General features: G+C 38.8%; 1 protein-coding gene across 1 annotated transcript in view; it reads right to left on the minus strand.

Annotated features, from left to right (window-relative positions):
- LOC138013480 (polyunsaturated fatty acid 5-lipoxygenase-like) overlaps positions 1-12,500 on the minus strand; it is a 43,524-nt gene that overhangs the window by 8,509 nt on the left and 22,515 nt on the right. Inside the window, exons 6-10 of the mRNA XM_068860566.1 lie at positions 11,968-12,147; positions 8,893-8,916; positions 8,551-8,648; positions 7,972-8,173; positions 5,981-6,087 (exon numbers count right to left, since the gene is read on the minus strand). Of these exons, the coding sequence (XP_068716667.1) occupies positions 5,981-6,087; positions 7,972-8,173; positions 8,551-8,648; positions 8,893-8,916; positions 11,968-12,147 (611 nt within the window). The remainder of the gene's footprint in view (positions 1-5,980; positions 6,088-7,971; positions 8,174-8,550; positions 8,649-8,892; positions 8,917-11,967; positions 12,148-12,500) is intronic.

Below are 12,500 nucleotides of genomic sequence, written 5' to 3' on the forward strand. Positions count from 1 at the left end.
GAACAGATTCGACTGTTGCTCTGAAGAAGTTTCTTTTCAGCTGATCTGGTAGATTGGACTTCCAGATATTGTTCATGCCATTCCGGGCAGCCCAGGCTTTTCCAAGTCGAATATTGACTTCCTGCTCAGTGGAAGCAATGAAGCTGCCAAGATAATTGAAATCGTTCTCCAGGTCGATAGTTTCCCCATTCAGTGATTTACTACCGCTTGCAGCATTCTGGTTTAGACAGATGAATTTCGTTTTTGTTGCGTTAACAAAGAGACCAATCACTTTAGCAAGATTTTCAACACTATGAAGATCTCGCAAACACCTAAACACCTATGAAGATCTCGCAAATTTAATGGACGACAGAGATAGATGGAAAGAACTTATCAATGAGAGCCAAGCTAGCTTGACCTGATTGATTGATTGATTGATTGATTGATTAAAGAATTCAATTGTTATGTAAAACGTTTGGCGCGAATTGAATCCAATTGCGGGTTTAGTTTTGGTTTTATGTTCCTGATGAATAGCATCTCGAAGATTAAACAGTCAAACTTTGAGCGGCATTTCTTTAGAACTGTAAATTGGTCTTGTAGATTAGTTGGTTGCAGCCTGTGTTCTTCTTTCAAGTGTTTACCAATACAAGAGTGTTTATGTTCGGCGATGCGTTCAAGAGGTGTCGGGATGTGTATCCGACATAATCTGTATCACACAGATCACATGAAATTTTGTAGACAGCGCAATGTCGGTTAATTAGGGAAGGTTTGGCCTCCACACCTTTGATGTCATCAATGATTTTTCTACTAGTAAACAACACTAAGCGCAAATTACTTCCAATTTTCTTGCTGAGTTCGCTGAGATCATTTCGTACAGCGTCGGGCGATCTCTGGTCTTTGAACGCCAAGACAATTCTAATGGGCTGATCTAGTGGGATTTGGTGCTGTGGTTCGGCTTCATCTTGTGAACGGAGACAGAGCTGAAAAACGACTGCGCATGCGCCAGATAGGGAGCACAAATCGTGCATGAGACGCGAGGTGTCCATTTCGATCGTTTGATCTCGTTTTCTGCCTGTGTCACTTTATAACTCTTGACGGTGTGAATTTTGGAAGTGAGATCGTGGTGATTTAACTTAAGGAGACACATCAGATCTGTGTAATATATTTGCGTGGAATTTTGGGCCTTGAGATCCAAACCCAGTTACATTTTTGGGAATATGCGCTGCAGAAACTAACGGAGACTACGGTGAGTGTCCCATATTTGCTTTTGAAGCATGAAGTGTTCACAACGTTTGGTTCAGTTTGCACACTAGGGTATTGCCCATGCAATCTCTACAGTTTTCATCAACAAGATAATTTGGGCAGGGTTTTCTGAAATCACCTTTACAATCAATCATACATGTATTTACAATGCGTTAATTAAACGTAACATGTTCTAAGAGCATTATTTGAAAGTTGTCAACTTTCTCCTTGAACCAAGGCAGCAGTTCATTTAGGGTGCTGCCACTCTGCAATAGCCACTTAACCTCCTGACTGCCCCCATATAGGCAGCTGTCTAAAAGAAAACACCTTGCCAACTTGTGAAGTTGGAATGAACACAAGTACTGGCCAGAACTACATAGAAAATTGAAGTTCTTTGTCCTTGTCTCAGGGCATTTCTTCAATGAAAAGGTAAATTGGTTTGCAAGACTGGCCTCTGAGACTACACTCAGAAGAAGTTCTAGTTGCGCAGTAGTGTGGTCAATAACATTGTTTAATTTATTGCCATAGTGAGGCTTGATTACAGAATCATAAATACTTGCCTACCAAAATACCCTGTGCAATCAACTGATACACCCATGTTCGGGAGACTGTTGGCCTGTTAATTAATGGAACATCCATATATTAGGAAAAGAACAATTTGTTAAATAAAAGTGCAAAGTCCAGGCCCTGCTTCCTGTTAATCCTAGGATTATTGACGGGGAAATACTGCTTCAAAGTGGCACCCGAGTGACTTAATTGTAGTCTAGCTTCCACAATCGCCAAATAATAATGATCTATCATTGTAATAATGCAACACACTTGGTGTCAACATCTATGTCAAAACTTGGAAGATGGTATTTTTCTTTCCCCCTTGACTGGCCATTATTTGCAAATCTATGTGCAACCCAACGTCCAAGGCAAAATTATGAAAGACTCAAATTTAAGAACATGTGTTTAGGCAAACAGTTAAGAGTCATTGGTTGTATGTGTAGTTTATAGTATGTTTATTTCATCATGTTTTCTTTGTGGTGGTTGTGTAATAAGAATGACTTTTAGTACTAATTTTCACAGCCGCCATAAAAACTGATATGTGCAGTTTCCTGTGTCTAGGAAAATAATACTATCATCATGATATTGTAGATTATAGCATTGCAATATGCATCTCATGGACAATAACATTCATTTTCGTTTTTTGTCCTTAGGGAGATGGATCCACCTGGTATTATTTGCGGCAGTTTTGTGAAATATTAGCTCTAAAAGGAGCGAGAAGAAATTCAGCCTTTTTTTCTCAGCAATAAACCACTGTGACAATAATCTTATTGAGTTCACTTTGTCCATGTTGGTAGTGTGGAACAAAAGACTGGATAAAGTCACTGAGAAATCCAGTCAATGCTGTTGAGTTTTAAGCAGTTTCTTTAGTACTCTTCACATTGTCAAACTTTTCAGTTTCTTCTTTGAACTGAATACCAGTCCTTAACCTTTTTTCAGTTGTGAACTTTTTGGACCAGCACAGAACTTTAAGATGCCACTTTTTTAAATGTTGTACTTATAAGACAAAATGGGGACAACATATTCAAGCAAAAACATCACAAATGCATGTTGTTTGCACCTGCACGCAAACTTTGCGATTGCTTTTGATCTGATGAGTTGCCAACCCAGTAATGCTTCAGAGACGTGTAGTGACGTCGAAACCCAGAACACCTCCAAACACATTCAATGACAAGTTGTCAGAAAAATTAAAAACAAACATCTTCTTGAACATTGGGACCCACATGGAATAGCCCTTGCATATGTGTATTATACTAATGACTGGATTCCATCTACTTAATATACAATCATCTTTTTAGGATAATACCACCTACGCCAGTCGGCAGATAATGCTAGAGTGAACTTCTTGCTATACAGCTGAAAATATTAATTTTGTGGAATGCCCCTTTCAGGGATGTTTCCTAGTTGTCTATGCTCTAAAGATTTTGTTCAAACTCATCAAGTACAATGTAGCATGCATGTGTGAAATGTCTCAAGTTTAGATCAGTTTTGCAATATGCACTGTGTTGTCTGAACTGATCCTTGTAAATTTTTGTAGTTTCTTGTCAATTGTTAAATATGGAAAAAAAAGGATTTACCTTCTGAAAGAAAAATAACATTCATGACCTCTCTTGATCAGGTTACGATCTCATGAATTTTTATTTTAAACGGCAAGCAAATCAAGGGGCAAATTAATTTTCTCTGAGCTGTTTAATGTCATTAAGTGGGCTTTCCAGGATGAAGCACTTTTTTGCCTGCTCTCTGTGTATCATACAGTGTATAATCTTTTCACCGATTTATCTCAGTTTCTGTTGGGGCCGGCTTTCATCGCTCTTCTATAAATTTACCAAAAGATGCTGTGTAAAGAGCGAAAGATGTTTTTCATGATAATTATAAATTCGTATTAAAATTTGGAGAAACGTGGAGCTCAATTTGCCTAAGTTCTTGGATCTTTGCATATTCCATTTTAATATCGCTTTCAGAATGCTTGCCAAAGTATCTTTTGTAAGAGTGTCACCATTCACCACCCGGTCTATAATTCACCAGTTGTCTTCCTTTGTTGTTCAGAGTATTATAGAGAGTATCTGGAACGTTATAAGGCTTGTCTCTTTACCAACACAGACAAAGAGGCATTGTCCTGTATCGCAACCACTCGGCGAACTAGTCTCCACCGATAAGTTCGAAGCTCTCACCAATTCCACCGGCCGAACATCGCCAAAACAGGGTTTAAGGGAATTTCTGGTCCTCCCAGAAAACCAACAACTTGCAAAAACCGTTCGAGAAACTTGCGACAAAAGCCAACACTGTCAAAAAAGTAAGCATTGCAGCGCTCGTTACCTCCATTCACGGTATACTCACACGAAAGGTGCATTTACCGCGCGAAAACAATTTTTACACAATTTGTACACCACTTCAATTTTTGGAAAAACATCAAAACTCGTCAAAAATTGTGACAAAATCCTTATCTTTCAAACAGCGACCTTATTTTTTTGATTTAATCAACGGCTGTCATTTTCCGGCGAACAAATAGTCTTTTTGAATGAGCGCGCCCTTGAGCCTGCGTTTCGTGCCGCGGATCAGTGACTTGCGCAGTCGTTTTTCAGCTCTGTTGTGAACGGATGAAACTGTTGATGGTTGATTCGATAAGCCGCGGAGGATACTTCAATTTCAGAAACATTGACCTCAAGTTGTTACATTCATCAGCAAAAAGGTCTGGAGAAGATGAAAGACGATGTGCGCGAATTAACATTGTGTTCAAGAGTGAGTGTTTATACTTATTGTCAACGTGTCTTTGACAGTACAGTAAGAGGCCTTTGTTAGCTTTTGTTGGTTGTTTTTTTGTGGAGGCGTGTTGCTGGTTGACTTCCTTTCATTTCAATTTCCATTCCAACGAAGGGTAGCTTATTCTTGGTTGTTATTTCTTATCGTGAAGCCTATGGAAGGGTGGGATCCACTCAATGTTGTCAACAAGGCTTCAGCAGATGGAATATCGAGAACCATGGCTAAGGTATCGTCCACGTATCTTCTGAGAAGGAAGGTAATTTGTTTCCGCTTTCCAGCTTCTCTTCGATGGAGCACATGAAAACATTCTCCATAAGAGGGCCTAAGGGAGAGCCCATGGCAACTCCGTCAATTTGTTCACAGAGATGTCCGTTGAACTGAAAGAGTTGCTGTTTTGTAGCAGCCCGTCAATAATTCAACAAGATCGTCCTGGGTAATGTTTAACTGATGCGTTTCGTTGAACCAGTTCTGGGCAAAGGCTTTCTTAGCGAGAATCTAGATCGTTTCTTCCAAGGGCACACTTGTGAATACTACAGAAACGTCGTTCGATACAAAGATATCATTCTCGTTGACTTGAAACTGTTGGATTTCTTGAGAAAACTCAAATATATCAGAAATTGTGTATTCGTTAGTTGAGAAGGGCTTCAACTTCTCATCCAGCCTTTTCAATTCCTTACATATTTTCACACTACTACTACTATATATTCAATCAATTAATTCTATCATGTATTTCGAACTCGATAATAATTGCATGGAGTCATCGAAACGTCGTTATATTTTTATATCGCTTCTATTTATTCTAAAGTGCTTCACAAAACCTTTTATCATCAGGAATTTAACAGACGCAGAAAAAATCTTTGCCCAAGTATGTCCCAGACGGATTATGCGTCTCTAGTATAAAAACGGCCAAACACTAAATGTCCAGACAGAAAACCATGCAAGAGGTCAGTACATCAAGTTGTTTGGCAGATTCTACAATAGTCCCAGTCTAAAGCTTCGGAATAGTTTGGAAGGAGTCTTTTGTAGTTTTTATGTAGTTTTCTTTTTCCGATTACCGACTGATTTCACGAAAACAAAAATTTCATCGTATAACTACTAAGTCCCTCTCGAAAATGTATCAGGAGGTACATAAACAAATGTTTTATTCATTATTCCACTGACATGGCTGTGTTATTCATTATTCCTGATTTTCCAAACCCAAATATTCATTATTCATTTTTTTATTTAATGCCGTTATTCATTATTCATTATTCAGCTTCCACTCCCGATAATAGCAAAGATTGACGTCACTTTTCTTTGGATATTGAAACCTGCCAACCACTGAACAAAAGAAGTCGTTGTTTCAACAGCCAATTAGGTTCTGGGTGGCATGTTTTAAAATAACAGTGGATGACGTCACGAGAAACATCGCCATAGCCTTCACCTCGGTAAAACATTGTTTAGTTTATACCTTTGCGAGGTGTTCCACAATTTGAGAATATCCGAGATCAGTAACCTGCACGTGCAGCTTTGCAAGCATCCAGTTGTCCCCATCGCTTGGAGTGAACACTGCTGAATCTACAAAAACATTTTGAAACAATGTTTACGAAATAAACAATGGTTGACAAAAGGATTAGTATAATAATTCATTTACTGAAATAATCATTATTGTATACCAAGGGAAGAACATTTGCAGAGAAAACAACGGCAAATTACTTGTGAGGTACAATTAGCAAAACATTGAATTTAAAATGTGAATTTTATTGGTCTAACCACCAGTTAAATAGCAGATAATATACATAATAGTCTTTCCTGCTAGCAGACGTCTCTTTTCTCATGCGTTCGCTGGGTTTACGAGTTCGGGAAAGAGACCTCTGCTATTGGTAAAAGGTAAAGTAACTTTATTTAACGTCGGCAGTTCCTTCAGCTACGAGGCTGGTATCAATGGAAGCCGACGGTGCACCCTTTACCCACCTCCCTCTGTCGGTGCTCCGTTTTAAGAGGATTTAAAGCTATAGCTGCACGGATCAGAGGAAAGTCGAAACAGACGTTTAAGTCACCGCGGATCAAACCGGGGACCTCTCGCTCCGAAAGCCGCGCACTAGACAACTGAGCCACGACTGCTCCTAACGAAACTCGCTTTGATTCAACCGTCGTCCACAACCTTGTACTGTACTCTCCAAACCGCATGCCCCATTATATGTTTGCTTACTGTGGCCTGAGCCCACTTTGTCCCGCGCTTTCCTTTACAGTATTTTCAATGTTGTTAAGTGACCCCACACGACATGAAGTATCACATGAGGATTCGGTCGCTAAGTAACCACCGTGCATGCGCAACACAATAAATTTCGACCAATGGCAGAGGTATCTTTCCCGTACTCGTCAGCCCAAAGAATGCAAAAGAAAAGAAACCTCCGCTAGCAGAGAAATAAAAGTCGAATTAGTAGGCCATTTCCGAGTTCATGCATTCCTCCTCTTCAAAGCGAGTCTAAGTGCAAATTTTTTGTGATGGTAATTACCTCTACTTCACGTATAAATGAAAGCTAATTTTCATAAGAAAAACTTTGCACTTAGACTCGCTTTGAAGAGGAAGCAGACATGAACACGGAAATGGGCTATATGTAAACGCTTCAGTAGTATAGAGGGTTTTCACTCACGTCATCAGAAAACCGAAACAAAAGAAATCATTTTCATGGTAATAGACCTCAATTCCAGGAGGATTAGTTGGGAACACCAAAATGGCCGCCGGACGTCACGTGAAAACACTCTACTTGGAATAATGATTGCAACTCACATGTACGTGTGTAATAAGTGTGGGAAATCGTATGAACGCGATTTATGGGCACGAGTGATGTTTTGAGGGTAAGTTCATGTGATTTTTTTGTTTATTATATACTCAACAAAATCACTCCATCGCTTTGTCCGTATTGCACTCTTTAATCTCTTTTGCACTCTATAACATATTTATACCTTAATCATTCAGAAACGCGATATTTTGTTGAGTATGTAATAAAACAGAGAAATAACCGACAAAAGGCATAAAGATGAGCAAAAAGTAAATAGGAAAATGCAGTTAATATGTTGGTAGCTGAGTTGTACCTAAGTCCACTGGATATGGAAAGTTTGGTGTAGAGAATAACGACTGAAGTTAGGCCTTATTGGCTGAATTGAGTACTAGAGAAAGCCTGCCGCCTCGTGAGTTCGATTCTTGGACTTCATAATTATGTGGAATGATTGGATTTTGTGGTTCCTGATGGCTTTGCTCCGATAGGTTTCAAGTGTCAATCTCTAAAGATTTAAGAAGATGATTGATTCGTTTATTTACTTATTTATTTATTTATTTATTTACTTACTTAGTTATTTTTTATTTATTGTCTTTGGTAAATGGTGGAAAGATTTACATACTATGCCCCATCGACAGGTATTTACTCTATTCATTTGCATTTAATTTAACTTCATGACCTGGTTTATAGTCCATTTGAATTGCCACAGGAACTAGTTCGTTGCGATCTGTCCCCTTTATTTTTGCAGATGCAAATAGAGCAATAGGAGATAGATAGTCCCTCATGGTCCTACGGGGATCACGATCTGTGAGATCCGGGGATCTGGGCATGTCATCACACAACTCGTAGCGAAGAGCAAAGATGAAACCCTTTTTTATGGCCTGAAATTAAAGACGCCAAAAAAAGGTCACAATTACATCTCCTCTTAAAAGAGAACAGAATTGTTGGCGGAAGAGATTTCACAGCTGTGACTCACCCTACGGGCTCGCCAAGCTACAGCGAAAATCGTCCAAAAAGATGTATCATTTTCCAAGCTATGGAAAAGGAACCGGAAACTTCGAATAATTCAGAAGCTGATTTTGCATTTTTTCTTGTCCAAAAATGATATCTGACACTTGAACATTTTTATCCATTAAAAGGACAGGTGTCTTTAAAAACGGCAGTACAGCCCACGTTAAAATTTTCGTTTAAAAAAACACAACTTGCATTATGCCTTCCAAATAATAGGCAGGAAATCTCTACCCCTCAGGCAACTTACGTCTTCCAAAGAATCATCAGTTCTCAGAGCTGTTTGTACAGCGGTTTCCCAGTCAAATGTGGGGTTCAATGTCGCATTGAGTTCGTTCCAGTCCAATCCTATTGGTCCCGCAAAAAAACAATCATCACCATTGTCATCATCGACGCAAATCAAATTTGCTTCGGAATTATGGATAGAAAAACTGCCCTGACATTTAAATCTTATTGTGTTTTAAGTTATTCATTTAGTATCCAACATGTGTGAACTCTTTTATCTTCGGGTTGTCACAGACACTAACGCAAGGTCAAGACGCAACGGGTGCCATTAATTACACTTACAATACAAGAGTCACAAATTTTTTACCTTCTATCTTCTCCTCGATGTTCTCTAAAGACAACAAATTTTAATTATGTGAGGAAAAATATTCCAAATACCAAATACCTTTGTAAACATATCGTTCACACTGTTTGAACATGAAACCTGAAAAGGTCAATTTCGAGTTGATGTCTGCTTCTTTTTCAAAGCGAGTCTAAGTGCGACGTTTTTCTTAAGAAAACAAATTTTCATTAATATGCGATACCGGTGCAATATGATTTATTTCACGTATCATATTCATATTGTGACCATCAATGATATAGTAGTTGTGATATTGTCACCCTCTTTACCGTATATAACTCAGTTTAGTTTTTAAATGCGAAATAAAAAGGGCTCCGACTTGAGGTGGTCTAAGAGCTCGTGGTCTTTCTATTTTGCGATTTAAGAGGTAGTAGTTGCGTCAATAATGCTTTACATTTGACTGTTTAGGAAACCAGTGGTGTTCCTAGGATTTACTAGGTTTAGGTGGTTTCCAGTTTGAAGAGGAATTGAAGCTCTGACTAAAAAGTCCTTGAGTGATTTGTTCTTCCTGTAGGCGACAATAGGACCATTAGGAAAAATTTCCGCAAGTTTTGGGACGTTAGATATTAAAAACCAGTTTTTCATAAGGATCTCTTTAAGTTTAGGTACAGTTGGGTTGAAGATGGTAACTGAACTGAACTGAACTGAAAAACCTTATTTAAACACAAGACATTAATGAGCCTAAAAAGGGACTCGTTACGAAAATGTACGTGTATCTACAATAGTATATAAATTAAGAAAATACTAGATTAAGAATTTATAATTAAATTACCTATCCATACTATAAATTTAAGATAGCATCTAATTAGAGCAGGAATTACAACGACACTCTAAGGAACGGTAGAATATTTTTGGATGTCTTTACTTTGTTTTTCAAAGCCTCATTTCGCAATGAGAAAACTACCGCTGCCAGTGTTTTTCAACTACCTTGCGTGGTTAGACTCCAGCGCTAACCGTTGGTCTCAAGAAACAGCTGGTCCAAAAATGTTCCGAAATCAAACCAGACACGAAAACGCCGAGACGAGAATTCAGTCATCGACTAGCCGATTATCTATCCAGAACCAATTGAAAATTTGAAATTGCTTCAATATGCTTTAGCAATGCTAAAGACAATTTGTCAGCACAAGAACGACAAGCACTATCCGCACTACGAACATATAGAAAGGTGAACATTAAAAAAGCTGATTAGGGGACCACAACAGTCGTCATCGATGCCCAAGACAACATCCGACAGGGCAACGTAGAAGTCTGTGACACAAACTTTTACATCCCTCTACAATCTACAATCCTATACTGTCCTCGACGGACAAGAAGGTCAGCAACATAGTCAATGCACTGTATACAAACAACCATATTGGCGCAATGACTTTCAGATGACTCAATCAAAGCCAGAACCCACCCAGAATACCGGTATTCTATACACTGCATGATGAAAATACACAAATCAAACCCAGTCAGCAGACCGATAGTTTCCGGTAGTGGTGGCCCTACAGAACGTATTTCAAGCTTCATCGATTCGCTTTTACAACCTATTGCTAAGAAACAGTCATATATTAAAGACACCCAAGAAAAGATGAGGGGAAAGAAAGGGAGGCTCAGGGCGTTGGCCGGGATATGTCATGTCCCTCCACGAAAGTTATTAAGCGTCAGTAGTTTACAAATTTGAATGTGGCTGGTGTGATGCCAGCTGTGTTGGTTACACGCTTCGACATCTCTACCAACGAATCGATGAGCATAAAAGATCTGGATCAATATTCAATCAAAGCCAAAGTCAACACCAATCAAGAACAATAACATCTAACATGTCTTGCATTCTTAAGAAATGCTCCGGCAAATTTGACTGTCTTCTATACGAGATGTTCCTTATTCGCGAGCACAAACCGTGTCTAAATATTCAAAGTGACTCGATAAAAGGAAGACTCTTCACCTAGCCTTTAGGGACTTTGAACTTGAACTTGAACATTAATGTTCTTGTTATCTGTTAAATATTATATTTTGACCTAATAATGGTGTCATGAGGACACCGAAACGTTGTCTTAAATATGATTTTACCCGTAATTTTCATCATCAAATTAATATCTAACGTCCCAAAACTTGCGCAATTTTTTCCTAATGCTCCTATTGTCGCCTACAGGAAGGACAAATCACTCAAGGACTTTTTAGTCAGAGCTTCAATTCCTCCTCAAACTGGAAACCACCTAAACCTAGCAAATCCTACTCACCTACTACCTCTTAAATCGCAAAATAGAAAGAATATGAGCTCTTAAACCACCTCAAGTCGGAGACCGTTTTTATTTTGCATTTAAAACCTAAACGGACCTATACGGTAAGGAGGGTGGCAATACTACAACTACTATATCATTGTCCGTTTCTTTATGCGTTTTACGGGAAGACCAATTTCAAGTTTTCCTCTTTTGCAAAAAGCGAAGTTTGACTCGCAGAGTGATTTAATATGAACTCCTAGGAGCGCAGTCATGTTTCAAGAACTAATAGGGACTTTAAGATCTACAACGCCGACGTCGACGAAAACGTCTTTTGCGATTATTGCACCTCGTTCACGTCGTACATTGTGGACGAATTATCCTAAAAATAAATTCTTACTAGTGGTTTCAGATTAAAAATAAAGAATAAAAGATTCACATTTGTACACTCACGTTGTCTTTGAAACCTCACATTTGGTGATTTCACGTCGTTGTTGTGAAGAGGACCGCAAAAATAGTTGCTAAAATTTGTGCCGCACGTGCAGCACGATAATTTTTCATGTTTTAACCAATGATATTATCGCTTTGTGGGGTTCTCGTTCACGACCGCGTCGTAGATCTTAAAGTCCCTAATTCTTTGCCTTCAACCTTAAAAACCAACTTACCAAAGCTAAAGATATTTGTATTCTCCACTTGCACAAATCCCATAATACACCTCTTTAACCCCACCCCCCCCCCCCCCCAAAAAAAAAAAAAAAAATTTGTATAGGCATTGTTTTCGATTTCTCTTGGGACATCTTCATGTAGGATTTGTGCAAGTAGAGAACTAATCTTAACTTACTGGCTGCGCAGTTCCCCCAAAAGCCGTGCTGATCGTAATTATCCGTTGTTGAACACCAAAGTTTGTAATGGCCATCAGTCGTGCAACTGCTGTAAACCTTTCCACGGTAGGTGAATGGAAAATGGCACCATTCACCTCCTGTTGTCTTAACATTGCAACCCTCAGCTTCTGTGGTGGACACTGTAAGTTGTTATAAAATAATTAGGATAGTACACGCACTCTCATTGGTCAATAACTGTTTAGATGAGAGTATGAAATCACACGAGTTTTGATTGGCTATGTAGTCAGACGCGCGTTTTGATTGGCTGGTAGGAAATATGAGCTTATATCAAGAAAATCTGTTTCAATCTAAAAGTAAAAAAAGACGGTTTTTTCCTTCATTTGTCGAACTATCTTTGAAAAATATTTTATAAAAGCAATAGAGGACTTTTTTCCGGGTTTCCATAGCCTCATCTAAACACTCGGGGGAGTTGGGAGAATTCTCGACAGTTATGGAAACCCTCGAATTAATTCCGTAAATTAAGCGTTGTTCC

This window comes from Montipora capricornis, chromosome 8 (genome assembly GCF_036669925.1).
Source record: "Montipora capricornis isolate CH-2021 chromosome 8, ASM3666992v2, whole genome shotgun sequence".
In the NCBI taxonomy this organism is placed as follows: Eukaryota; Metazoa; Cnidaria; class Anthozoa; order Scleractinia; family Acroporidae; genus Montipora; species Montipora capricornis.